The sequence below is a fragment of the Pocillopora verrucosa genome, chromosome 5 (genome assembly GCF_036669915.1).
Source record: "Pocillopora verrucosa isolate sample1 chromosome 5, ASM3666991v2, whole genome shotgun sequence".
Classification (NCBI taxonomy): domain Eukaryota; kingdom Metazoa; phylum Cnidaria; class Anthozoa; order Scleractinia; family Pocilloporidae; genus Pocillopora; species Pocillopora verrucosa.
Window position 1 is genome coordinate 3161743 of NC_089316.1, and position 26360 is coordinate 3188102.

The window sequence follows — 26360 nt, forward strand, 5'->3', positions numbered from 1 at the left end:
AAATTGTCCTCCAAAGTTGTATGAAATTAAAGTCTTGAAAAGTGTCACGACAAGCCTTCGCTCGAGTGAAATTTAATTTCCGTAAAACTCTGAAAAATAAAGAGATCCGATCAAACTGATTGTGGTTTTAGTATAGGTACATGAATGTCTTACAACACACGAGAAACGAGCGAAATCCGTGTCTCAAGCAAAATCGACCGGACCGCTCTTACAGAGACACTCTCTTAAAGGCTGACGTTTCGAGCGTTAGCCCTTCGTCAGAGCAATGGACGTAGGGCCCTGAAAAACGGCTAACGCTCGAAACGTCAGCCTTTAAACTCTTTACGGTGGCCAATTTACGTTTTAAAATCATTCGATAACACTAAACTACCTTGGTGTAATATAATTCGACTGTTTTAGATACTTTGATAAGATATTGAAATTTAAACACCTATTTAAAATTTAAACTATGTGAAGGAGATAAAAAATTAATATGCTTCTTACTGATCAATAATTCAAAGTTTTCAGTGAGGCTTCCTGTATGTGCAAGTTAAATGATAAAGACACATTTCAGTCTAAATATATATAACTATACAACAGGTTATCAATTGATATGTGATCTGTTACAACAAATAACAATTAGCCTTTAGAATTTTAACATATCGTTTTGCGCTTATGCAAGTTCTTTAGAGTTTGTTATAAAATTTTTTAATTCAAATGCCGGGAAACTGATCAGATTTCGGTGGCCTGATGAAGGTAGCATATAACTTCTACTTCAAAATGCAGTTTGGACTCCCTGAACTTTTAAAGAACTATTTCCATGCACTAATGAAAATAGCTAGTTTACTGCATACTTCTCATGGTACGTAAAGCGTTTTAGACTGAATACTGATTAAAAATATTAATATACCTCTTACTAATCAATAATTCAAAGTTTTCAACAGGAGAAGACCTCTTGTATATGCTAATTAAATGATATAAACAAATTTCAGTCTAGGCGTACATAAATTTACGACAAAAAAGTTTTATTTAGCCCTTAGAATTTTACCATTTGTTTTACACTTTGGCAAGTTCATTTCAATTTTCTATAAAATTGCTTAATCCAAATACCAGGGAACTAATGAAATTTCAGTGGCCTGGTAAAAAACACTTACAACTTCAATATAAAAATGCAGTTTGGACTCCTCGAACTTTCAAGGAACCATTTCCATGTACTAGTGAAATAGTTTTTCTACCACAGGCTTCCAGTGGTACGTAAAGCGTTTTAGACTGACTCCTGATTAAAGATGTTAATGTACTTCGAACTGATCAATAATTCAGACTTTTCAACAAGAGTAGGCATCCTGTCTATGCTCATCAAGGAAATTGACCGAGAGCATTGCGTAAACGTGATCGGTCGTAACACTTGCGCGCTTGCGTGGCTTACAAAGTAACCAAAGGTGATAGGAAGGCGCCTTCTCGATAATTTTCTTTGAAACACAGGCCATAAACTACGCAAAGTGTAGAGAAGATCAAAGTTGGCAAGTTTCTTTCAGTTTGTTATAAATTGCTTAATTAAAATTTATGGCTAGACAACCCGTGTGGACAGCGATCGAAAGTGTTAATTTCAGTTAGTTCACAGACAAAAAATTAATATGGAAACTTCAGCTGACATATTTTTAACACCAGCGTGATCCGAGGAGACCCTTCTCCTCTGATCAAAAATCATTTTTGGCATGTGGTGACGCAAAAAAGAGAATTGGAGAAGAACTAAACTATTTTTTCATTACACGTGTCCTTAACCCTATTCATGGGCAAAAAATAAACGGGCGGCATGGACAATCGCGCTATAAATAATTTATTTTCCTAACAAAGCCAAATAACATTTAACAATAACAATTTTATCAATTCTCCACAAATGCGTCTTCCAATTTCAAATGCCCCTTCCCTTCCACGTTTGGTAAAATCCTTGCTTTTCTTGCACAACCCTCAACCAACGGAGAAAAATATGCACTGCTATCAGCAGGCAATGTTTCAGTCAATCACCAGCAGGTGGTTATCCAACCAACATCGAAGCACATAAAATGCATCTTTGACACGAAAAGTTTCCATTTGGTTCTACCGTTGACGAAGGCAGGGTGCACACAAAAAAAGACATATATGAATTTGCATTTTTGACATCTATTTGCATTTTTGACGTCCTTCATAATCAAACGTCGAACGGTTTCTTTCCCAATCATCTTCTCGTACTTTATTCGGTCGAGAGGAAAGCATTGTGGACAAGCTGCAGACAGATCGATGATTCTGTCAAAACCTAATATTGAAGCTTGCTAAGGGACAACTAAAGGTTGTCCTTCTCAATCTTTTACATCCAACCTCTGGAATAAGACGAATACAAAAGCAGGATTACATAACCAAACATCAGGTAATTTTCGCTTCTTACACTGCTAATGTTTTTAAATACATGTAACTGCAATTATAAAAGCAGATTCAAAGGTCTGTGAAAGCGAAGTCAAAATATCTATCAGTTCCTGTTCGGTTGAAGAATTTAGCTTTTCGTAGCAGAAGTAACCGGTCGTCAGCCAATGAGAAACAAAAGCAGAGGCTAATTGGAACCTCCTCCCAAAAGACTTTTCTATTATTTATTTGAATACTTACTCCGGGAAGTTAGAGTGAAATGTGAGCCCCTTCTTAAAATGCATTCGTCAAGAATAGCCTCTTGAGAGATGTTTAAAATCGCACTACTTAAAAGCCTTGACCGCTTGATAAGTTATTACAGCTTTTGGTTCTTAGGAAACTAACAGCCTTCGAACCTCCTATGAAAACACTTCCTTATCTTAATTCAGGCATCCTCTTGTCCACTAGTAGTTAACTTCAAAGGTCAGAAGAAATATGGGATGTAAAAGCGGAAGAAAGATAGTTGTTTGTAAATAATTTCATCTTTTTGGTCTGCGCTTTTGATCCCTCCTGTTTGGGCACCAGGTTTATGCTCGTTCGCACCAGGAGAGCTTGTTCGACTTTAAGCCTCAAAGCTCTTAGCAACGGCCAAACGGTGATTGTTAGCTTTACTTTCCTGTCTGATTGATGTGCGAGCCTGTGTTTGATTCTTATTACGAATTTCGTCGCAACAATCGTTCACTGAAACATTTCTGTATGCATTTGTAATTAAGGCGGAAACAGTGGGGCAAATTTAGCGTGATTGTAGCTTTCAAGCTTCCTTTCGATCAGATACTGCGGAAGACATGAACTCTTGAAATGTGTGGTATGGAAAATTTTCATTCCTAACTGAAAAGACAATGACGCAGATTTCTTGAAAAACAACATCTGCTTAGCTTTCCAATGTTCCGCTTTACTCAGCAACATCAGTGCATTTTGGTAGAAGAGACTTAAGAATTCGTGTCGTAAAGTCGTGATAAACAAATCGGGCTCCCGCTTCGCGGTCGTCCGACTTTGTTATCACTCGATCACTCGTATGATTACAGACCGAATTGGGCTACACTCGTTTCTATTGCCATCACAAAATATGCTTTGAAAGGTTTTATTACAATCAACAAATGAAAATCAGTTAAACAGATGGGGATGGAAATGCGAAATTCTAATTTCAACAAAAAATACATCGGCAATCGATCCTCTATAGTTTGCCTTACCAGTGTAGGACAACTCCGCTTTTCACAGGTTAGAACATGAACGTCTTCATGATGCTACTGGCTGTGACCAATGCAGTGTACAGTTCATCATCAGCTCTACAGGGCCGATCATCCTTCATTCAAATTGTGGAAGATTATTACCTAACCGGTCATGTCATAGATCGTCAGAAGGCGTCCAGCGTTTTATCCTGCGTCCATCTCTGCCTGAGAAGCCGTCCTCTTTGCCTCTCAGTGAATTACAAGGAACAAGAAAGAACCATGATTTGTGAACTAAACGATGAAGGAATAGTAGGTGCTGGAGATGATACCTCTTCCCTTCTACCTATGCGTGGATTCATCTTTGCACAGTTGTTTAATCTCACGGTTAGTAAACCTCCCTTAAAGTTAGTCTTTCTCTTGATTATGAGTTGTAGGATAAACTATTACACTGGAGCAATGAAACATCTGTCGCTGCCTGATTCTGAATCCCTTGGCATATGCTCCACAGGCTTACGTTTAAGTTCTTAATCCTATTTTGTTTAAGTGTCGAGGCCTTTCTCTCACACGCAAACGATATTGGAAGAGTTTATTTTTTTAAACAGAATGTACACGCGTGTATGAAAACACTTAACAAGAACGTTTATCAGCGTTTGTGTGTGGAAAGAACACTTCGGATTCGTTTACGAACACTCACGTAAATGTAAACAAAGGTAAACATCAACCCTGTCTCAGTTGTGAGTCACTCGCCAAACCAAGTTAAAATGCGCCTTGCTTTTTTCTCAACAAAGGCCTAAAGTAGTTGCCCACTCTAGGGCAGATCCAGGATTGTTTCGGGGGGTTCGGCCGAACACCCTACGATGAAATGAAAAACATTTCAATACGCGCGGTTTCTGACGAGTTTGATGGACATAAAAATTTTAAATAGTTCAAAACAGAGATTTTTTTCAATGGCATTAACGAACCACAATCATCGACTCAAAAAACCTGGATATATCACCTTTCCGACGATCTAGATTTCAAAATGCTCTGGTGAAAGCATGCCCCCGACCCCTTGGATAGGCTCCCTTCAGCAGACGTTTACCCGAACCCCCGTTCAGTACGTCCTGGAACCGCTCCAGGTTCGAAAGGACAGCGAGGGTGGATTTGCTTGTGTCGACATTCAGTCGTGTTTTAAGTTTAAACCTGGCTGCATTTCATGATATCAATGGCAAAGTTCTGTGTGAATTACTTCCATCGGATTTGTACAACAACTCAGACAACCTTGTCCCTAGTCAGAGTCACCATCACTATAGTATCGCAGTGAGTCGGACATGAAAAGCGTTGACTCTCTTTTTGTGAAAGGAAAAGGAAAGGAATTACAGACAATTTATTGTGGAAGTTTTTTCTTTTATAGCTTTTTCAATAATACGCTTAAGGCTAACTGATCCAATCTGATAACAGTAACATTTGAGCTCTATGTTTTTCTTTTGAAGTTTCTCCTCAGTGGAAGGAGGACAGTGTGGTTAATTGCAGAAATTGGGAGAGGGGTTATTTAAGCGGAAGACTTACAAAGAATTTTTGGGTATTAGCGAAAAAGGTTTATTTAGAGATATACAGACTCTATTGTAAACACGGTCCGTGATGATATTTAAAATGATTGGTGCCACATCTTTCTCGTTTCTTTCTTATTGTTATATGTTTTCTTTAGTCTCCATGTTTCAAATGGCCTTGTCAGAACAATGGGAAATGTGCGGTACAGTACGAGAAGAACAGTTACGTGTGCATTTGCGCGAAAGGATACACAGGGGAACATTGTGAAACGGGTGAGACATAATTTAGTGTACATTTACAACACTGCTTCAAACTTAACTGACGGCGTAATTCTCTTCCATTACCGGAGAATGACTTAGAGCTTTGCTGTTTACCACTTTCTTGTCCTCGTCGAATATTTCCAAATTCTCCCCTTAATTCATTCCGACCCAAGTTAATTTCGTTTAATGTTTAGATATGGACGAGTGCAGTGCTTCCATCTCGCCTTGTGACGTTAATGCAAACTGCCAGAACACCTATGGCTCCCACAAGTGTTCCTGTAAAAATGGATTCTATGGAAATGGAAAAACATGTATAGATAGCGGTAAACCCTGTTTGTTATTTGTTAGTCACACTACTTAGAGTCAGTTTATTAGTTAGGCTATAACTAATTCCTCTCCACCAGTTTTGATAACTTCATCTTTTTTTAAATAAGCTTGCGCTCACTGACCAAAAACAACATTTTCATAAGGACAGCTTTTGGCCTCTGGTGTAAGGCTTTCAAAGATTTATTTGACAAGGGGCCAGAAGATAAAGTAAAAGAAAATGTACGGTTTATAAAACATAGGATTATTGCTTTGCAACAGCTAAGAACCATTATCTTTTTTCACATTTCCAAACTTTCTGGCCGATTGTGGATATCAGGTGGTAAAACCGAGAAAGTGCCCCCCGCCCACATTTTTTCCTTTTAGACTAGAAAGCGAGGCTCTGAAAATTGCAATCGGTGCCCTAAATCCGTAGTTATATCGATCTACCTCTGGCTCAAAAGTTGGTCTTTAAAGAGTGTCTTAATGTAGTGATGGTTTTTACGGCTAACGGTTAATATTTTTCATTATGGTCACCGCAAATTTTTTATTTTTTAATTTTTTTTTTATCACCGATAAAAACATTGCACAATTCGTTTCAAGTTAGAAAGAGAATACAGAGCTATCCTCTACAATATTCCCATCATATGCCAGAAAGACGTAGAAATAAAATTAAAATGTCCATGCACTATAATAATAATAATAATAATCAAAAAACAGAATGTATGAGAACTGTTTTTTCATTACAGGCTGGACTCTTATCGCTCGATTCTCAAACAGCGATGGCAAAAATTGGATGCGTGACGATGGTAGATGGTGGTATGACCAAAAAATTGCCATTGGAGCGATAAACAACCCTTTAGTGAACGACGATATGATTTCAACTGCCTTTTGGTCGGTCAGCGGCAGAGAATTAAAAATCACGCGCAGTGACGACCCCAGCCACATCCCTCTGTTACAGACCACAGGTAACTGTTTGGGTGGACAAACATTCCGATCTAAAATCACAAGTTATGGCGACTTTAGAAATGGCACGGTCTGGGCCAGTGATCAGTGTTTGGGAAGTTGTCCAGTTCAATATGGCGGACAGTACAAGTCAACAGACGGGTTTGAACAGGCTGATTGCAATGGAAGCATCCAAAGCGCCAACAAGATCGGCTTCTGGTGTGACTGGAATGGTGGGGATGGAGCAGTGATGATGATTGGAGGAGGAGGAGGAAGTAGCTGTGAACGTGCTGATCATGGGATTGGGATCACAGAAACTGACGATGCTTCTTTCGTTGAAATAGGTCATAGTCAAACTGAATATGACTTTGGTTATGATGCCATATCAAGTACCCCTACAAACCAGTCCTACTCGTTGAACTTATGGATCCGTTGAAAATTATACGATCTTTCTTTTTCAAAATAAGATTAGGACTGAAGAACTTTGACAAGGATAATGCTCATTTCTTGTCACTTTATTATCCTAGTTTCATTGTCAAACGTACATGAAAGCTTAAACCTCCACCGTTGTACAAGGGGGGGAGAAAGGGATTGGTTGGAAGTCTCCCTTGCGTTTTATTTACCTTGCAATATTTTTCAAGGTTTTTACATTTAATAGATAGCCTTTGTCTACGAGATGCTGTTGATATCATGGGATACACATGCAAATCGCGCTGTTGTGATTCGGTGACGTCAACCAACATGGCAGACTTGTTTTAGATTTTTCGTTTTTATACTATAAATTTTGGCTTTTTTAAAACAGCAGTAGCTTTCGAACTTGACAAAAAATAGAAAATATGACTCAGAAAATAGCTTATAGGTTTACTGTATTTCGCTTTAAAAATTAAAACCGTTAATTCTCTCGTTGTTTACATTAACCCTTAAACCACACTTTACTTGTTATGATATAATATCTCTTCACCTTTTAAATATGGCTTTGGTTATGATGCTCAAACACATGACAATCAATCCTAGTCCTAGTCGTTGAACTTGTGGATCTGTTAAAAATTATCTGCTAAAAAGAACCGTGGAGAGGACGGTATTAATTATTTATTTTCACTCTGTGATCCAAGTTATTTGAGCATTTAAAAATGGTCACTAACATCGCATCTTTTCCCTCTCAAAGCAAAGCTACGAAAGGGAAAAGATCTTAAGATTTTCACATCTTTAGATCTTCATTGGCAACGAATTGCAATTAAGTTCTTTTTCCTAGAAAGTCATTTTCATTAGAATTGTTTTAACAGACTCGTTACTGAACTTGTTGAGGAGATCTGAAGTATTTGTCATTGATCGTGTAGTGATGAATTGGTGAAACCTTATCATACACTAAGTGTTTAATTGAATGAGCATATAGAAATAAATAGGTAATTAGATAAACACATTGCTGTTTTGATAAACATCCGTGGTAAAAGATCCCTTATTTCGCCATAAAAATAAAAGGTAGAAGACGTTGAAAGGATGAAGTCTTAGTAAGAGATTGCAAAAAAACATTTTCATTATAAATATCAGTTCTCCATTCCAAATCTTGTTCATTTTCATTTCATTTACCATCAAAAAAAATGTTCATTGTTAAACATCAGTTCCAGGAGGGTCTGGTCCATTTTTTATAGTCTCACTAAAGAAACTTATCAATCTCCTCTTTAGTCCATCTAAGCTAGGCCCTTATAAATTGTGTTAGCCTATTTTTTGGCATAAAAAACGAGCATTGTCTTTGTTCTTTGTGTTAAAGTAGCACTACAAGTCAGCATAATTTCACTGAGGTTTTTTGAAAGAAGAATTATCAGAGTCAGACGTGCGAGGTCTCTAAGACTGATTTTTTTCAAGCTCGGTCAATGGTTTAGTCTATTTTCAGTTTTGCAATGTCCTGGTGCAAGAAGATCTCCGCAAAACTGAGTCGTTTGTCAACTAAAGGATTGAGAACAACGGAAGTAAAGATTGTATTAGCCCCGGTTCCAGCTTTCACGGTGAAAAAAAATAGCTTTCAAGGGTAACGTGAAACCAACATAATACATTTTGACATGTTAACTCGCCGCTTCTAGTCTAAAATGAAGTGTAGTAGTAATTGCGTTTTATCAGAGCAAGAGTCCAAACGTCCATGAGGTTAATAAAACAACTCCTTATGATTCCACATGAGAAATTGAAAATAAGAGAACACCTTAGGTGAAACCCACATTATGCAACTCTAGTCAATTTGAGGTCAACAGACAGATTTCCGGTCTCCAATCCTAAGCGTATTACGTTTACAAGTAACTCATTCGTGACAGAGGAATAAGATAAACAGGAACCTTTAGCCACTTCAGTCACACGGGAAGTGCAAATCTTCAGCGGAAGAAAACAAGTACGTCAGTTTTCTTACACGTTTATTATAAGCGTTGTTCAGTAGAAGAGCCCAAAAGTCCCGAAAAGCTACAATGGACTCTATAGAGAGAGCTCACAGAAAAATGACAGACGACGTCTTTCGAAAGAGTTCATCGGTTCTTTCTTTTATTTCAATTCTACTGATTGTTGCACTGTTCCTGAGGATGGAGATGATCAACAAGCGAACGCAAATCAATGAACTGCGTATTTTAGCCGTTGAAAGTCGCATGAAGACGACAAATGAAGCAGACAAAAACGTCGAGGACAAGCTGAAAACGTTTACAGGTACATGCAAATACAAAACTATTTACTTTGATCCAAACGACGTTAATTTTAAGTATGATATGAATTAATTTAGCTTCTACAATTCGATTCCCTGCAAGGAAGAATAGGAAATGACGAAAATGGCAAAACCGCCTTAATTGACCTGGTTTTTATTTGTGAGCTCCAAATGTTTGATGAGAACTGACCATGAACTTTTCGATATGATGGAGATCATGATAGGCTGTAATCATGCGAAAAGCCCATATCATTTTGGCAAGATGATTAGGTCAGTATTTGTTGTACAACGGGTTCATATAATCTCAACCCACATACCTTAAGACTACAAAAAACAATATGCAAACTTAAAATACTAAAAGTGAAGTTCAGGTTGGCAAGATGTAACAGTTGCCTGTGATGCTTCTCTTTTTCATGTAAAGAAAGGATATTAATATGACTAAAATATAACATTGCATAACCTTTGACGGTTTATGCGGAAACATGACTTGATAAAATTATCTCAACTATCGTTGAAATGGGAACGTTTAAATGGTCCTGTACGAAATATTCAGAGAGGATTGTTCTAATTGGTTATGAGCCGATGAAATAAGAAAATTAATTTAAAAAGGTATAATTAGGCTGCTTAATGTTGAACCGAAGTTCGTTAATGCTTAGATATATAATTTCCAAATCACACATCTTAAGGAACCAGTCATATTTTATCGTCTAGGGGGGGAGGGGGGAAGGTCGGAGGTTTATGGTTGTTTCGGGCTCTTTAGTATTTTAACTTTCTCCCTTATTCTTGGTTTTCACCCAAGTTACTTTTGTCTTGACGGCGGTTGCTATCCGCCATGTTGGTGCTCAAGCAAATAGTTACAAATGCGCTTGTAGTTAGGTAAAAGTGAAAAAGTAGAAATGATTCTTTGTGTAGTTTTCGGCTGTGGCACCAGAACTGATCAGGACAAAGGAATTGGATTTTATCGAATACCATCAGTTGTTAAAAGTTAGTCTTCCTTCGAAGAAGAATTGAAAACAGAGAGGAGAGAGAACTGGATACAATCGATAAGTCGCGGCGACACGATGTAAGAAAAAAGGTAAAGACAGACCGGCATGGACTCCCTAGGTGGTTTTCGAAGTTGCGTCGCATTATCTCCTTGAAATTATATTTTTGCTCTCACAAGCATGTCTTAAAGGAATTTCTCTTTGGTGAGAAATGATCGGAGGTTTTGTAAGATTTTTTTTCAGCAAGGGCTTATTGTGTATCAGACTCAAATGCTCCATCAATATTTGTTTTAAATTTTTAACTGCCGGGTGGTACGTTATGACAAAAGCCAATAAACGTTCGTGACCTTTCGGCTTTTGTGTATGTATAAGGGCCGATTGTCAAGAGGCAAAGTTGATCCCTGAAAGAGACCTTTCTATGATGTTTTCTGGGTACCCTCTTGCTTTGAGGCGTTGTTTGAATTTCAAACGGCCCTCTTCAATGTTTTTTCGAAGAGTTAGTTCTAAGCAATCTTATTGCTTCGCCTTTAATGAAATCATGTTTTACGCCTGGTGGGTGGCACGAGGCGAAGTACGTAAATTGGAATTAAGGTCTGGGTCGGCTTGTAATGGGTTTTGATGTTCAAGATGAAATCTTTTGCAAATCTTTCCCCTTTAAACACTGTGGTATCGAGAAAAGTGATTTGGTTCTCTGATATTTCGGCCGTGAATTTGAAAGTATGGTCGAGATAGTTGGCTCGTCTTAATAAACCGATCTAGCACTTTTCTGTCGCATCCCAAAGGGAGAAAATGTCATCGATGTAACGTTTCCATTCTCTTGGCTTGATTTTACCTTGTTGAATTAATTTCGTTTCAATTTCCGCCATGAAAATATTGGTCAATGACACTGCCATTTTCGTACCCTTAGTGGTTCCATGTGTTTGGAGGAAGTTCTCCTCATTGAATTACAACGAATTTTCTTTAAGGATTAAGCCAAGCATTTCCCCTAAGTAGTGCGTTCGGATCGTGCGTTATGATTGTGGAACATTTCCTATGTTTCACATACTATATTCGTTCCTTCTTCTTGACGTATATTTGTGTATCCCTTTTTGCGATAATCCAAATGCCTTCAAGGGGATCGTTCATCCGCTGCGAATGTCTCACCTTCGCTACAACAACAATCTTGTTTACAATCTCTGCTCCTTGAACTGATGTTACGAAGCCAGACACTATTTGGTTGTAAGCTTCAAGACTTTTGAATGTTTTAAATTGCTTATTTGTCAGGAATAACTTGTCTCCAGAACAAAATAAGAAAGAAGGTGCGAGACTTCTATCGACGGCAGACATTCTGCTTGGAATGGCTACTGGATCGACACCAATCACCAAAAGGTTTCTTAAGTTATCGCTCTCGAATGTGGCTTTCTAGGCCCTCCGCATAGTTCGAAAGCACAGGTATTCTAAGGAGAATATTCTCTTGTGATTCTGGATTTTTTTCACCAGAAATATTCATAAAACAAAGTATTTGAGACAGGGCACTGTAGAGATGGCAATATATTTGCACACCTGAGGTGGGCACCAACATGGTGGACGCTTAATTTGCATAGATGTATGACCGTCAATTTTCTACAGCCCCCCTTTACATTCTGTTAGTGACCACTGATCCTCCCCTCTGTTCCCGATGAAAACCACGTGATTCCCACAAAATTCCCCGATCCCAACCCCTCGCGACCAATAATGACTGGCCAAGAGATTTGTCCTCTGTGACTTACCAAGTGGTCTTTTTGCATTAAAGACGATGATGTTTAATGCAGAATTAAATTGTTTTAAAACAAATAGTGAAGCTCCCGCACCCCAGGATAAATATTTTTTTTTTCTAAAAATATTTAAAACTCTTGACCATTTTTTTTCCACTTTTTTCATACAAAGATTTCGAAAGTGTTATGAGAAAACATCCAGTGGATCATCGCAAAAGAGAGAAAAGAAATATTGCTCCAAATCCAACGGCAGGAACTGTAACTTTACAACAAATCCGCCAAGAAATAAACAACAAGTTCATTGAAGTTTGTAACTCCTCAGACAGAATATGCCAGGCAGGACCTCCGGGACCGCCAGGAGCCCTTGGGTATCCCGGATATAAGGGAGAAAAAGGGGCCTCTGGAAAGGTAGGACCACCAGGCCCATCGGGGCCTATTGGGGCTCCAGGTGTGGGTGGCAAAAGAGGACCCGTAAGACCTCAAGGAGTAAAGGGCGACAAAGGCGACAAAGGGTCTGTTGGAGCTCCTGGAATTAAAGGAGATACTGGAGCGAAGGGTCGTCACGGACAAAAAGGATCTATTGGCTTAAAAGGGAACAAAGGTATCAGAGGATTGGTTGGTATTCAGGGACCAAAGGGAGAATGTGTTGTTCCACCGAAGATCATTGTGTATCCATTATCTCAGGAAGTCTTTATCAACGAGACAGCAATATTCTTCTGTTGGGTTCAAGGCCAGACGTCCTCCAAAATAACATGGCGTAAGCTTGGAGGTACCCTATCTGATGCTACCGTGAAAGATGGTGCACTTCGAATTAACAGCGTTCAAAGGTCACATGTGGGGTCGTATATGTGTGCAGCTCATACCGGTCTAGGAATTTTCAGAATCGCAGGCAGTTTACTCGTAAAAGGTAGGATCTTTAACTTTAAATACTTTCCAACCTTGCATTCGAAAATTGAAGGAGTCAGCAACTGCTACTCTCAAGTCATGTGTCATAGCCTGAGTCACCTTTCCTGACGCACAAGACAAAGAATAAAACTGAAGGGAATGTAAAAATGTCTCAATCGAATACTACTACCCAATCTGATCCTTGCGACATTATTTCATTTTTCATGTGATTTTATCATCTATTAAAAGAAAGTGAAGTAAAAATGAACTTGTAATAATACCGAGTGTAATTCTTTTTGCACCAGAGACGTTTACTTTTTCCTATTGCTTTTCCTTCAAATTGATAATCTACGCGCGACAAAATTTTCAATTTTCAAAAACCTACGCAAACCGCATATATCTGAGATTATTCGTGGTCTCCTATTTTGTTTATTAACTTGATGATCTTCTTTTTTTTTAGAGATACCACAGTTTACTAACAAACCTCCACCGAAGGTCGTTGTAGAACAAGCAACAACTGTCAGCCTCTGCTGCGTGGCCACAGGTTCCCCTCGTCCTAAAGTTGAATGGACTAGGCATCAAAGGTCCACTTTGTTCTCTCCGTTTTTCCAGGAAGACGGATGTCTCGCAGTAAATACTGCAAAAGCACATGGTGAAGAAGACTACATCTGTCGAGCCACAAACAGCTTTGGGTTAACGGAAACAGTAACCACAGTGATTGCTACGAAATTAATGGGTATTATAACAGTTATTACTTTTCAACTGTACATCCAAAACACATTTCCTCTCTACGTTTTTTTTTATTACAAACTAGACAAGAAAATGTTTGGCAAAAGTCTTCAAATGATAAGCACAGTCTTTTTAATTTCAATCGAAAAACGCAAGCTGTTTAAAAATGTATTTAAACAGTTTGACTTGAAAGTTCTTGAAGTTTTATGTTGCGTCTTTAGATAGTTCTTGTGACCTAGTTCAGCATGGACCTTCTCGCAAAACTGATGGGATGTACTACCTACGAGCTAAAAACACTCAAGCAGCCTTTCCTGTAAGTCTGAACCGTATTAAATATAGTACGTATTCCTCTCTCAAAACAACGGTAATGCAGTCGAGGCAGTCAGCAAACTTGATTACAAAAGATAAATCTTCAAATGAAATAACGGTTCAAGGCTGTATTCACGCAATAACTGGAAACTTCCAAGTAAGAACTATGATGCAAAGAGAGTGGAGACCGTTTTCTAAGAATGCTTTACGCATTTCGTTGACATGGCTAAAAAAGGTTTCTCGCGCATGGTCAGATTCTCATCTAACCTGGTTTCTCTTTGGCACTTTGAAGGACCTCGTAGGCGTCTTGATGTTGGCTAATGTTGAATTATCTTACACCTGGCCGTTACATATCAACCCTTTTTAAACAAATTATTTTGCAACAACAACAAAATCGCTCCACGAACATAAAAAGGTCAAAAGTTAACTAATGAAGCGCAATGTGAACTCTTCCTCTTGTTTTCACGGACCCTCTCGCGAAACTGCCGCGATGTACCACGTATGCGATAAAAACACTCAACAAGCCTTTCCTGTAAGTCTAAACCGAAGAAAAATGTAATATATATTCCTTCCCTAAATAACGGCAATGCAGCCATGCCGGTCAGCAACCTTGATAAGAATAGTTAAATCTCCAACTAAAGTAACGATTCGAGGCTGCATTCACGCAACAACTGGAAAATTTCAGACGAGAACTATGATGCAAAGAGACAGAGAGCAACAGACTCTATGGTGAGTAAGGCCCATTACGAACTTCAATGACATGTTAAAAAACATGACGCTCAAGACATTGATGACCCTAGAGGTCTGCACAACGCATGTCATATAGGAACTTCTTAATAAGCCTTGCTAATCATAGTGTCTCTGGTTGAGCATCGGAGCGCGGGATCCGAACGTCTGAGGTTCGATTACTCATGGGGACTCAGATATTTTCTTTTTCCCACGGTTGTGACAAGACGAAAAAAGATGTTTCTCTATTTCTTCACCGAGCTCATGACTTACTATCTTTTTTAATGTTCTTGTAACAAAATATTTAAATTGTTAAAATGTATATTTTTAAGACATGAAACAATGCATTTTTTCACGGTTCGATATCAGTGAAGCACTCATTTTTTTTTTTTACTGTAGGTCTACTGCGAATTGACAACAGACGGTAGAGGCTGGACTATTATTGCCCGCTTTTCAAATAATGACGTCAAGAACTGGATGGCTGACACTGGCCATTGGTGGTACGACCGTCAAGTTGCCACTGGAAAGACAGAGAGTCCCTTTATAAACACTGACATGATCTCACCAGCATTTTGGTTGGTCAGAGGAAGCGAATTTAAGATCACGCGTAGTGACGACCCTAGTCACACTCCTCTGTTACAGACCACAGGTAACTGTTTGGCTGGACAAACATTCCGATCTAAAATCACAAGTTATGGCGACTTTAGAAATGGCAAGGTCTGGTCCAGTAATCGGTGTCTGGGAAGTTGTACGGTTCAATATGGCGGACAGTACAAGTCAACAGACGGGTTTCAACAGGCTGATTGCAGTGGAAGCATCCAAAGTGCTGACAAGATCGGCTTCTGGTGTGACTATAGTAGTGGGGATGGATCAGTGATGATGATTGGAGGAGGAGGACGTAGCTGTGCACGTGCTGATCATGGGATTGGGATCACAGAAACTGACGCTGCTTCTTTCGTTGAAGATGGTGGTAGTGTAACTGAATATGACTTTGGTTATGACGGTTTAACAAATACAGTTCCATCTCAATCCTACTCGTTGAACTTATGGATCCGTTAAAACATTATAAGATCTTTCTTTTACAAACTTGGTTCAGAACTGAAGACCGCTGAAAAGAAAGATGTTGCTTATTTCTTGTCACCTTATTATTCAAGTTTAATTTTCAAAACGTAAATAAAAACTTATACCCTCACTGTGGTACAAGGGGAGTGGAAGGGGTTAGTTGGAACCCTGCCATGCGTTTTCGTTACATTGCAATATTTTGAAAAGTTTTTACCTTTAATAGATGGCCTTATGTCGTCCACAAGATGTTGTTAATATTATGGGATTCGTATGCAAATTTCGCTGCTGAGATTCGGTGACGTCATCCGACATGGCAGACTTTTTTCAGATTTTTCTTTGCCTGGCCCCGTATATTGTACTTTCTTGTTTGTAGCGCGTTGTGGAAAGAGTACAATATCTGCGTCATCTGTTTGTCTTCCAAAAAGTAGATTGAGAACTATATTGCTAATATCTAGAGTAAACCAATCACGATGTGAACAAAATATAAATATTTACGCTTGATATGTAACATGCATCTTACCTCAATGTTTTTTTAAACATAAATTAAATTTAATCTAAGTGGACTCCTTCTATCTTTATAAATGCAGGAATACTACCCGGGCTTGTCCGCCTCCACAATAATGTAAATCATATTCCTTTTTAGCTGTTGTTTGAATGTAGTAGAAAATTCATTAGAGTTCATTTAGTGGGATTCTCATGGAAAGAAATTTCTCGAGATCTGAAACAGAGTTTTCCAATATGGACATGTCAACGGCTTATACTTCCGAAAATAGTGTCTTTTCAATTGAAAATTTCAGTTCCGGTATGCAAAACTACTAGATCTAGGGTATCCACGTGTAAAGGCTTATGGAAAAACAAGAGACCACAAAAAGAAGAGGAAAAAACGGGAAACACTTGCATTTGAAACATGGGAAAAGTTAAAAATGAAATCAAGGTTTACATTTCACCCGCTAAATCGATACCTGCAGGACTAATACTGCTCCTCAGCTGTTTGTTTTATAATAATACATATAAAACGTCGGATATTAACAACAAAACGCACAAATGCTACGTCTCTATAGCATTTTCTGCCTATAAACAAGCTTGTGTTAATTTTTCATTTCAGGAGAAGCACACCTCGCCTCATTCCATTGGTATAAACGGGTAATATCTCAGAAAATAACGAATCCATGTAATCTTTTTTGGCGTTAACTACCTCTAGAACTGGTTATTTGGAAGAGAAACCAGATAATTAACATGAAAGATGTTGGGAATTGCGCCTGAATGTTTCTCGAACGAAAAAAAGCATATGCCAAACAATCACATTTCAAAATCGTGAGCGTGGGTTGTTAACTGATCTATCCTAGGCGGCATAGACAACCACGCTTTAAATAATTTATAATGCTGAAAAAGCCAAATAACATTAAACATTTACTGCTTTGCGTTACAGAAACAAACGAGGGCAGTAGTCTTCTAATGGTCGTTGAATTAGGACCCAAAACCTTGATGTCTAGTCGCGCAACATCCTAAAATCGTCAGCAGTTAACGAAGCGTCTGTCGCTGTATATATTTCAGTTGTATATGATGTATTTGAAAGATCAATGCTTCCTTTTCACAGTGCTTCCCTTTTGTTTTGCGTCTGTTCTTTTCTTCTCATGGTTTCATTGCCGGGCTGTTGCAGACCAAGGTGATATAATTATTATCATGTTACTAGTTATTTAGTAAACTGGATATTTTTGCTGGAATAGCATTCAAAGTTTTCAGATGAACTATATTTTCGGTTCATTTTTGGTAATGTTACGCTAAAGGCTGCCATCTCCTTCGTATCCCCATGGCATTCTTTCACACCTACTTCAGAATGCAGTAAAGATCAATTTTTTCCTCGAAAATACCGGAGTGAGGGAAAAAGTTTTAGCTTGTGTCTTGGGTGAAATGCTGAAAATTGTTGCCAAGACACACATTAACTTGTTCATCAAAAGCGGAGTCCTATCATGAGATGATTAACAACTTTATGGAGAGAGCAATGATATAAATAGTTTTTCTGAGAATAATAGCAAAATATAAGAGGAGGAAGAAAGGAAAGGAAAAATAGGTAGTGGAGTATGAGTGAAATTTTGATTCTCCGTGCATCTGCTTCAAAATTGTATGTTTCTTGAAAAGTGCTGCAACTGTTTTGTCCCGAAAAAGAGTTAGTAAGTTTGAAGGATATCAACTTCTACGGAAAATTAAGTGACAGGTATCTTAAGAACACTCATAATGTTGAAGAATCCATGACGACAAGTTTGCTTCATCGATCCCTTTGCTGAATTTTCTCTTTGTTGTTGTTCTGATAAAGAGTATAAGAAATATCTTTTTGTGAAAACTAGCCAGCTCTAACTGGTTGATTTTCTGAAGTCACGTCTGATGTTAGATTTTGTCAGTTTACAAATACAAGATGGCAGAGAAAAACAGGCGTGGTGTAATATAAAGGGGGTATGTTTCTAAAGAAACTGTGGTGCTGCGTCGGTGGGAGAGTATAACAGGGTCATTTAGTGTTACCAACTGATTTGAAAACGTAATTTGACCACCGTAAAGAGTTTAAAGGCTGACGTTTCGAGCGTTAGCCCTTCGTCAGAGCGATGGACGTAGGGCCCTGAAAAACGGCTAACGCTCGAAACGTCAGCCTTTAAACTCTTTACGGTGGCCAATTTACGTTTTAAAATCATTCGATAACACTAAACTATCTTGGTGTAATATAATTCGACTGTTTTAGATACTTTGATAAGATATTGAAATTTAAACAGCTAAAAACTATGTGAAGGAGATAAAAAATTAATATACTTCTTACTGATCAATAATTCAAAGTTTTCAGTGAGGCTTCCTGTATGTGCAAGTTAAATGATAAAGACACATTTCAGTCTAAATATATATAACTATACAACAGGTTATCAATTGATATGTGATCTGTTACAACAAATAACAATTAGCCTTTAGAATTTTAACATATCGTTTTACGCTTATGCAAGTTCTTTAGAGTTTGTTATAAAATTGTTTAAGAGCAACGGTCAGGAAATATCGACCATTGAGTGGCAAGAGTTGAAAAATGAATTTCGCTTATTTTCTGACTATAAAAAGCTACTAAGAATAGAAAAAATTTAATGTATTTCTTTTTCTTCCGGAGCGCTTTAATTCTGAGAAAACTGAGAAAAACGAATTTGACCCGCGACGATCCCGAAAGGTCCCGCAAGCAAGTGTGAAATTGATATTTTAAAGTGACTTTTGGTCTTCAAGGAAAAACGATTCAAAGGATCATGACACCGAATTTTGATAGAGTGAGTGCCGTACTTTCCCAGAAACTATATGACTTATCTTTATTGTTGTTCATAAATAGCAAACAACGCGCAGGAAAGTGCTGTATTTTCAAACGTGAAAAATCCCGCAAATACCTCCTTAATTCAAATGTTTTTTTCACCATGTGATATAATTCAGATTTTCCTTTTAACTATGTCATTAGAGGGATTTAAGGTTGTCCTTGATAATATGTTAGAATCAGCATGGGTTTTCTTTACAGCGCCTCACGCGAAGGTTTTGAAATGACCGTAATTCATTCAAATTTTTTTACAACGGCTGAGTAAACAATTCTTGTTGCGTGACCGTAACGTCAAGCGGAGTTTTTACACAGCAGGCCGGAATATACACGAAAGCGTACTGAAAACGATTCTGATGTGAGCTTTTCGTCCTTTTTTTATTGAAAGAAAGGTAGTCGGCCAAAGAGAGGTTGTTTTATCTCATTGTTAAGGTGGAAGTTTCCCTTTTCAGTGTAAGATGTTTTCCCTGATAAATATCAGGATGTAATTTGATTAGCTCTCGGCTAACCTGTTTAACTTTTATACTTGTTTTTTTCGCTTCCTTTGGTTTCAGAAGAATCGGAACAGAAAGACAAAAATTATAGATGCTTTTTAAATTGATATTTTCTTCAATTGTGAGGATTCATTTTTATTATTTGTTGAAGAAATGACAGAGTTGGCTAAAGCTCGAAGCAGTTTACTAGCCGTAGTAAATTGAATTAGTCAATTAAATGCAAAGAGGGAAAATTTAATTAGCGAAGTTGGAGTGAATTTGTTTTGCCAGCTTTGTGTCATCATGGACGTTAAGTGCTCTTTTAGATCCTTAGTCGGTGGTTCTTGCTCTTATGACCCCAGAGATAGGAGCAGATCAACTGAGGTTATTACATTTCTGAACTGCAAAAGAGACATCGCGGGTCATAAGTCTTCCTTGTCAATGACTGACGTAGAAACCGAAATCGAACTTATTTTGGGAAGAGTATCTACATCCTTTTCTTCGGAGTTAGACCTTTCGGAATTAACGATTTGTCCCCGGCACCGCACATCTCTTGGTATTGGGTGGCGTCGAGGATCGAATCTGTGCCGAGTTCCTCCGCCAATCTCGAAGCACGGCGGACAAGCCCAAAAAAACGCAAAGGCAGAAAGAGGACTTGGCAAAAGTGCTTGTTATTTGATATGGAAGAAACTGGGAATTTTTATTCCAGTTGGTTCAGGTATGAATACATCATTTTTCATCTTTTTCAACCAAACAGACCAGCTCTAAAATGGCGGTCCAATCTGACACTTCAATTAAAGCACTTTGTAAGCACTTTTCTTTTTTTTTTTTTTTTTTTGACTTTTTCAATAATTAGGTAGCCGTGACGGTCGCAAATTCAATAGCCTTTGTTTATTTACGTGCTTCTTTTCCTTTCATTATTCGAACATTTTATATTAGTGATTGTAGCAGCAAAAAGGTAAATTTAGAAGCCTTCACCGGACTCCTAAAATTACAGCTTTTTAAAGCAGATTCCCTGATGGCCTATAGATAGTTACAGGGAGACTCAGCCCCTAAAGGGTACCTTTATCAGGTTTCAGGTAAATCAAAGGGTAGGGAATTGAAGAGTTGAAGTATATGAAAGGGCAGGAAAATCTATCATTTAAGTTTTTTTAAAACAGGTTCCCTTACTTGTGTAAGTTAAGACAGTAGTTGTTCAGAATAGTGATTATATCGTATCAGCAAAAACCTGCATTTTCCATCGATTCACTCAACAGGTATTTGTCGCAACTGCCGGGTTAATCTTGACATGCAGAAAATAGGGGAGCTGCCCACAAAGCTTCCGGAGACCAAGAACCTTTCTTACGAGGAAACTGAGACCATCGAGACTTCTGTAAGTTCTGAACTGGCACTCAATGGAAATAGTGTTATTAACAGTGGCACCAAACAAGGCCCGCTGGGCAAAAAAGATAAAAATAAAAAAAAAATGGATAGGGACCTTATCATCACAAAGTCTGCTTGAGCAGGCCCCGTTTCCTTGCTGCCTTTCCTTAAAATGTAACGAATAGGGATAGAGAGCACAAATTAACCGATTTCGTAGACCTCAGACTGTGTGCTGGTGTCCAAGAAAACAATGCCATATGCTTATTTTGTGCCTTCTACGTCAGTTTCTCCTGAGTTCCGCAGATAATGAAGAGGTTTAATACCCCGTGCATTTTATGTCGCCCTTGCGTCTGCACACAGTTGAAATTTATTCAGCGGATTTTCTATTTCTATTCTCACCAAAATCTGAGAACTTGAAGCAGTGGCAATAAGTTAAAGACCACGTAGTCCGCGATGGTACGCTGAGGCCAAATTGTTCTTTTAAGAATAAAGGGTTCAATTTAAAAAAACTGCAATTTTTGCTTCCACTTGCCCCTACCTACATACACGCATCCCTCCACCTTATACTGCCAGGGATACGAGTTCATATGATTTTCTCAAGGTTAAGGATACGGTGAATAACGCCCAGAAAAACGTTTTGGGTTTCCAATATACCATTCCGGGTTCCTTTACCACTCGCTTTAAAGTTCGTATTTATTTGTCATAATGAAAGGTATTTTATGTGATAAATTAGGCACTTTTTATCATAAATGAAGGCAGCAAAAAAGGTTTTATTTTTGGTCCATAATAAAGGCAACAAAGATCAGGAGGGATTATTGATCTTTGTCTAAGTGTTGGTTAACTTTGATAATTATGTACCCAACTAATTTTCTTTAATACAGTTTACGTTATATTTATTTTGTGTCCTTGTCTAGGGCGTGATGTGTAACCTTCCAATTGCTGCAAGTACTCCTTGTTCGGTGGTAGCACAAGACTTACTAGATCAAGAAACGTCATTATATTTACCATCAACCCTCCTAGAAGAAACCGAGACAAGCACTACAGGAATGAGGTCGGAAGAACCTATTGACCACCTTAACAGTTTCTTAAGAAGTCGAGACGTTAGTCCTATTAGGTACACCCTAAAGACACCTTGGAACGATGCCAGTGGAACGACCAGACGACTGCATGAGCGCAAAGCTAAGCAAGCGGTTTCAGCTGTTCTTGGTGAAATAGCGCCTAATGATCCAGATCTTCTCTGGGAATCTATTATGTCCTCAAAACAGAATGAAACTGGAAATCACACTTGTTCTAGTGGTTTGGATAAAGAATTGATGTACACGCTGGCAAACTGCTACAAAAATGCAAACGAGTGGGATTCTCGCAGGCAGATATTGTCCATAATGGCGGATAAGGTTAGCTTGGCAACAATTCAACAGTGGATCCCAGGCCTGACAAGTTATCGGTTTAAGGTCGCCAGGCAGCATGCTGTAGTCCATGGCAGTGGAAAACTGGTGCCAACCAATGCACAAACGAAGTCATTCATACCTGAAGCAAAATTAGCGCATTTCCTAGACTTTATCACAAGCTCCCATGTAATTCAAGATCTTCCATTCGGAGCCAAGACAATAACATTGTCAACTAACGAGGTCATCCAAGTTCCAAATGTGGTACGGAACATGATACCTGAACGAATCGTTTGCCAGTACCAAAAATATTCTGCCGAGCATGATTTCACACCCATGAGTCGCAGTACTCTGCTAAGAATTCTGCATGTTTGTTCCGCTTCGACTCGCAAGTCATTGCAAGGGTTAGATTACGTAAGCTGTTCTGGTGCGCAGGCATTTGAAGATCTTGTGAACGTTGTGCACCAGCTCGGGGAAAACGGAATGGGTCTTACATGGGCAAAAACACAAAAGGAAGCTTTAAAAGAGGCAAAGCGGTACCTCAAGACTGATTTCAAGGTAAAATAAGAAAGTGAAAAAGGGAAATAATTTTGTTGCGCGCCTGGCGTAGGTGTATTATGAATGTTACTCGACTGCCTACTACATGAGTGCTCTATAATTGGTTACTGCTCGCGTCTAGGTAGGTGAATAAGGGTGGATTCCCACTGTCGCGTAAATTTCACGTGCATACACATATAGCTTTTAGGAGCGTAATTTAAATAGAGGCAATGTTTGAAAGGTCGCACGTAAACGTAAAAGTTGAGCGAGGTTTAGCTTTTACGTTTACTCATGGCATTCCATACGTTCTTCTATTTTATTCACACCCTTAACCCTATTTAGACCGGGAAGGGTTTGAAGCCCCCCTTCGCTTAAAAGTTGAATAACTTCAAAACTGCTCAAGCTTTGAGCACCAAACCTAGCGACTTTTCCTAAAAATCATCAGGGGACATTTTAAAGTCGTTTGTCACATGTACGTCAGCATTGACGTTACCATGGCAACCGAGTTTTGAGAGCCATATTACGGCATTCAGCTTCACAATACTTAGGTTCTGAAATGTTTTAGAAGATAGCATTAGATAAATGCATTACGTAAATATTCCTCAGAATTGAGGATTTGCGCACATTTTAATCACTTAGGTTCACGTATCAGAGAGTTCAAGTATTCCAGATCATTGCATCGTTTTTGCTCTCAGCGACCCTAAAGATGTTGACTACCAGGCTACATGTGCCCATGATCATAGCGACGTTTGTGGTCAGTGTAATTCCCTTGCCGTTACTATAGAGGAGATAGACAAAGCAATCGAGATGATGGCGGTGAATCTTGAACATCTTTCCAAAGGCCAAATACACGAAGAGCTCGCATTCATGACCGAGAAAGCAAAACGTGATATAATTGCCTGGAAATCTCATTTGTTGCGTTCGGTGAACCAAGATAAAGCAAGACTAGACATCCTCCGAGACTTGGACGACGCATCGGTTCTACTTGTACAAGATTGGGCCATGAAGTTTATTCCTCGAAAATATCGTGAAAGCCAATGCGATTGGTTTGGGAAACGGGAAATTCCTTGGCACGTGTCTGTCGCCATGAGAAAGGAAAGCAGAAGTAATGCTGGAAAGTACGAAACCCTTACCATGTGCCATGTCTTCAGAAGCTGCAGTCAAGACAGCTGTGCGGTACTGTCCGTCATGTCTGACGTACTCAAAGATTTAAAGGACGTCATGCCACACCTACAGCGAGTATACTATTGGCAGGACAACGCCGAGTGTTACCATTGTGGTAACACAATCAGCCTTGCTCAGATGGTTGGTAAACATCACGGCGTGACTGTGAAGCGCATGGATTTTTGCGATCCTCAAGGAGGAAAAGGGGCTTGCGACAGAAGGTCCGCAGCCATAAAATCCCACATGAAGATTTACCTGAATTCCGGAAACAACATTGAAACGTCAGAAGAAATGAAAGAAGCCATTTTGTCAGCCGGTGGAATGTCCTCAGTGAGGGTGACTTCGTGTGGACCCCCAAAAGCTCCAGCTTCTTTGAACATCAAGCTTGATGGAGTGGGTTCAATTTCGAATGTACAGTACGATGACAAGGGATTGCGAGTTTGGAGAGCATACAGAATTGGCAGAGGGAAATACACTCCTTGGGATAAGCTGAACGTCTCGGAAAATTCGGAAGTTCCGTACTTAACGGACGTAAATAAGGAAGGCGTCACGGCGAGTTTTGCTCCTGTAAAATCCAAGCGTAAAGATACTGTTCCGAGACAGGAGAGCGAGGAAGATAGTTCCTGTGAAAACTCGAGTAACGAAACAGAAACGGAAACCTCCAACGCTCGTCTTTTTTCATGTCCGGAAGAGGGATGTATCAAATGTTACCAACGTTACTCGAATCTGCAGCAACACCTAGACTCCGGAAAACACACACGTGCTCTCGAACGAGAACCACTCCTAGACCAAGCTGTTTATGGATATGCGGAGAGACTGGAGGTTCAAACGGTGGGCGTCCCCTGTGTACGAAATGTTCAGGAAGTGCCAAAACAAGTGCCACTACAGTCTACTCTCCCTATGGGCTGGGCATTAAGATCATCCCAGAACCGAAGAACACGTTTTAATGTAAAGCAGAAAGAGTACCTATCCACAAAGTTCAATATTGGTGAGACCACGGGACGCAAAGCTGACCCAGTAGTTGTTGCAAAAGAAATGATGCACGCCAGAGGAAATGACGGAGAACGCTTATTCAGCAGCGATGAGTTCCTTACCAGCCAACAAATAAGCAGCTTTTTCAGTCGCCTTGCTACCCAAAAGAGTTTACTTGACAAGGATGACACAGAAGAAAATGATGACGAAGCCGCGGAGTTCGAGAGTTCCCTTGAGGACCTAACAAATCAAGTACGGAGGGAAGTTTCATTACAACATCCAATTGTGTTTGACTGTCATAATATGTGTGACCTTGTTAAGCAAGGTAAACTGAACAAATTTAGCATAAAAATGCTGAAGAGATTGTGCGAGCACTTTGATTTAGACATTAGTCATATAACAGTCAGACTGAAGAGGCCTTACGTCGACAAACTGACCACGTTTTGCAGCAACTGCTCGTGTCAACAGTAAAATGACATGATCAGGTTTTCGTGTGATTTCCCTGCTCTGACGGGAATCTTCTTGTATTGGGATGATGTTTTTCGTATTTACCTGAAAAGAGATCTTAACCTGGGAAATTGAAGGTTCTTATGGGAACGTTAGGTGGGCCTATGCCGCTGAGTCACTTACCTTTTTAAGACAAAAAAGGACATTCGTTTTGCCATCCTTATCAAGACAGGACCCAACTTGTTATCATGATGACTCATTACAGAATCCCCATCATGGCCAGAAATTGAGGACAACATGGCGCTGGAGCATGCGCATCATTTACTTTTCCCGTTCTTTAAATATGGCGACCATATAAAGGAGTAATGGGGAGAAAAGAAACTTTAAGGATAAATAAAGTTAGACGAAGAATCGCTCACTTCCCCTCGTCTAAACCTTCGCAAGGCGATCGTGGCTTTCAGTCATGTTCATTTGGCAATGTGTCAAGCTCCCAAAGTTGATCCGTGAGTCACCATAAAAAGATGGCTTTCCTTGCCATACGAGAGTCTGTAATATTGCCTACGCGCTTCTCTTTAAGCAAGAAAAAAGGTCATTAGATGTCGGTTTTTCCTTCCCCACGTCCTGGTTCTTCAAGGATATGTTTATCTTCATTTTTGTACGGTTTAAGAGGCCTAACTTCTTTGCTAAACCAGTTCGTTTTTTCCCTGAAATATAGAAATTCCAGAGAGTGAATCTCTGCGCCATTACTGCACGAAGCGATCGAAAAAGAAGGCATTTTGGAGACTTTTTCAAGTAACTCCTTCGATCAGCCGCCATTTTCAAAACAGAGAGGTTACCAAGCCAGCGCGACACAGGGAGCCCCGTTTTGTCACGATCGAACGATCACAGGGAAGCATCAGCAAAGGGTTGGTGCTTGTCTAATAGGGATTCAGGTTAGATTTTGCACAGCTTGGACTTTAGAACCAGTGT

General features: G+C 39.2%; 4 protein-coding genes across 7 annotated transcripts in view; all 4 read left to right on the plus strand.

The window, feature by feature from the left end:
- The window catches only part of LOC131788981 (uncharacterized), a 120876-nt gene that overhangs the window by 29530 nt on the left and 64986 nt on the right, over positions 1–26360 (plus strand). The window lies entirely within an intron of this gene.
- LOC136280962 (uncharacterized) lies at positions 2034–8079 on the plus strand. 4 transcript variants are annotated; one of them, XM_066166961.1, is made up of 5 exons: positions 2034–2383; positions 3634–3968; positions 5272–5386; positions 5569–5697; positions 6427–8079. In XM_066166961.1, exons 2-5 carry the CDS (start codon positions 3642–3644, stop codon positions 7056–7058), a joined length of 1203 nt encoding a protein of 400 aa, XP_066023058.1. In that variant the 5' UTR covers positions 2034–2383; positions 3634–3641; the 3' UTR covers positions 7059–8079. The 4 variants fall into 4 exon arrangements, with proteins under 4 accessions (XP_066023058.1, XP_066023059.1, XP_066023060.1 ...); XM_066166962.1 differs by having other exon boundaries at positions 5569–5685; XM_066166963.1 differs by lacking the exon at positions 5569–5697.
- On the plus strand, positions 9156–15148 carry LOC136280963 (uncharacterized). The gene is made up of 4 exons (XM_066166968.1): positions 9156–9304; positions 12188–12922; positions 13361–13636; positions 15064–15148. Exons 1-4 carry the CDS (start codon positions 9184–9186, stop codon positions 15090–15092), a joined length of 1161 nt encoding a protein of 386 aa, XP_066023065.1. The 5' UTR covers positions 9156–9183; the 3' UTR covers positions 15093–15148.
- LOC136280965 (uncharacterized) lies at positions 15142–16163 on the plus strand. The gene has a single exon (XM_066166973.1). It carries the CDS (start codon positions 15142–15144, stop codon positions 15721–15723), a length of 582 nt encoding a protein of 193 aa, XP_066023070.1. The 3' UTR covers positions 15724–16163.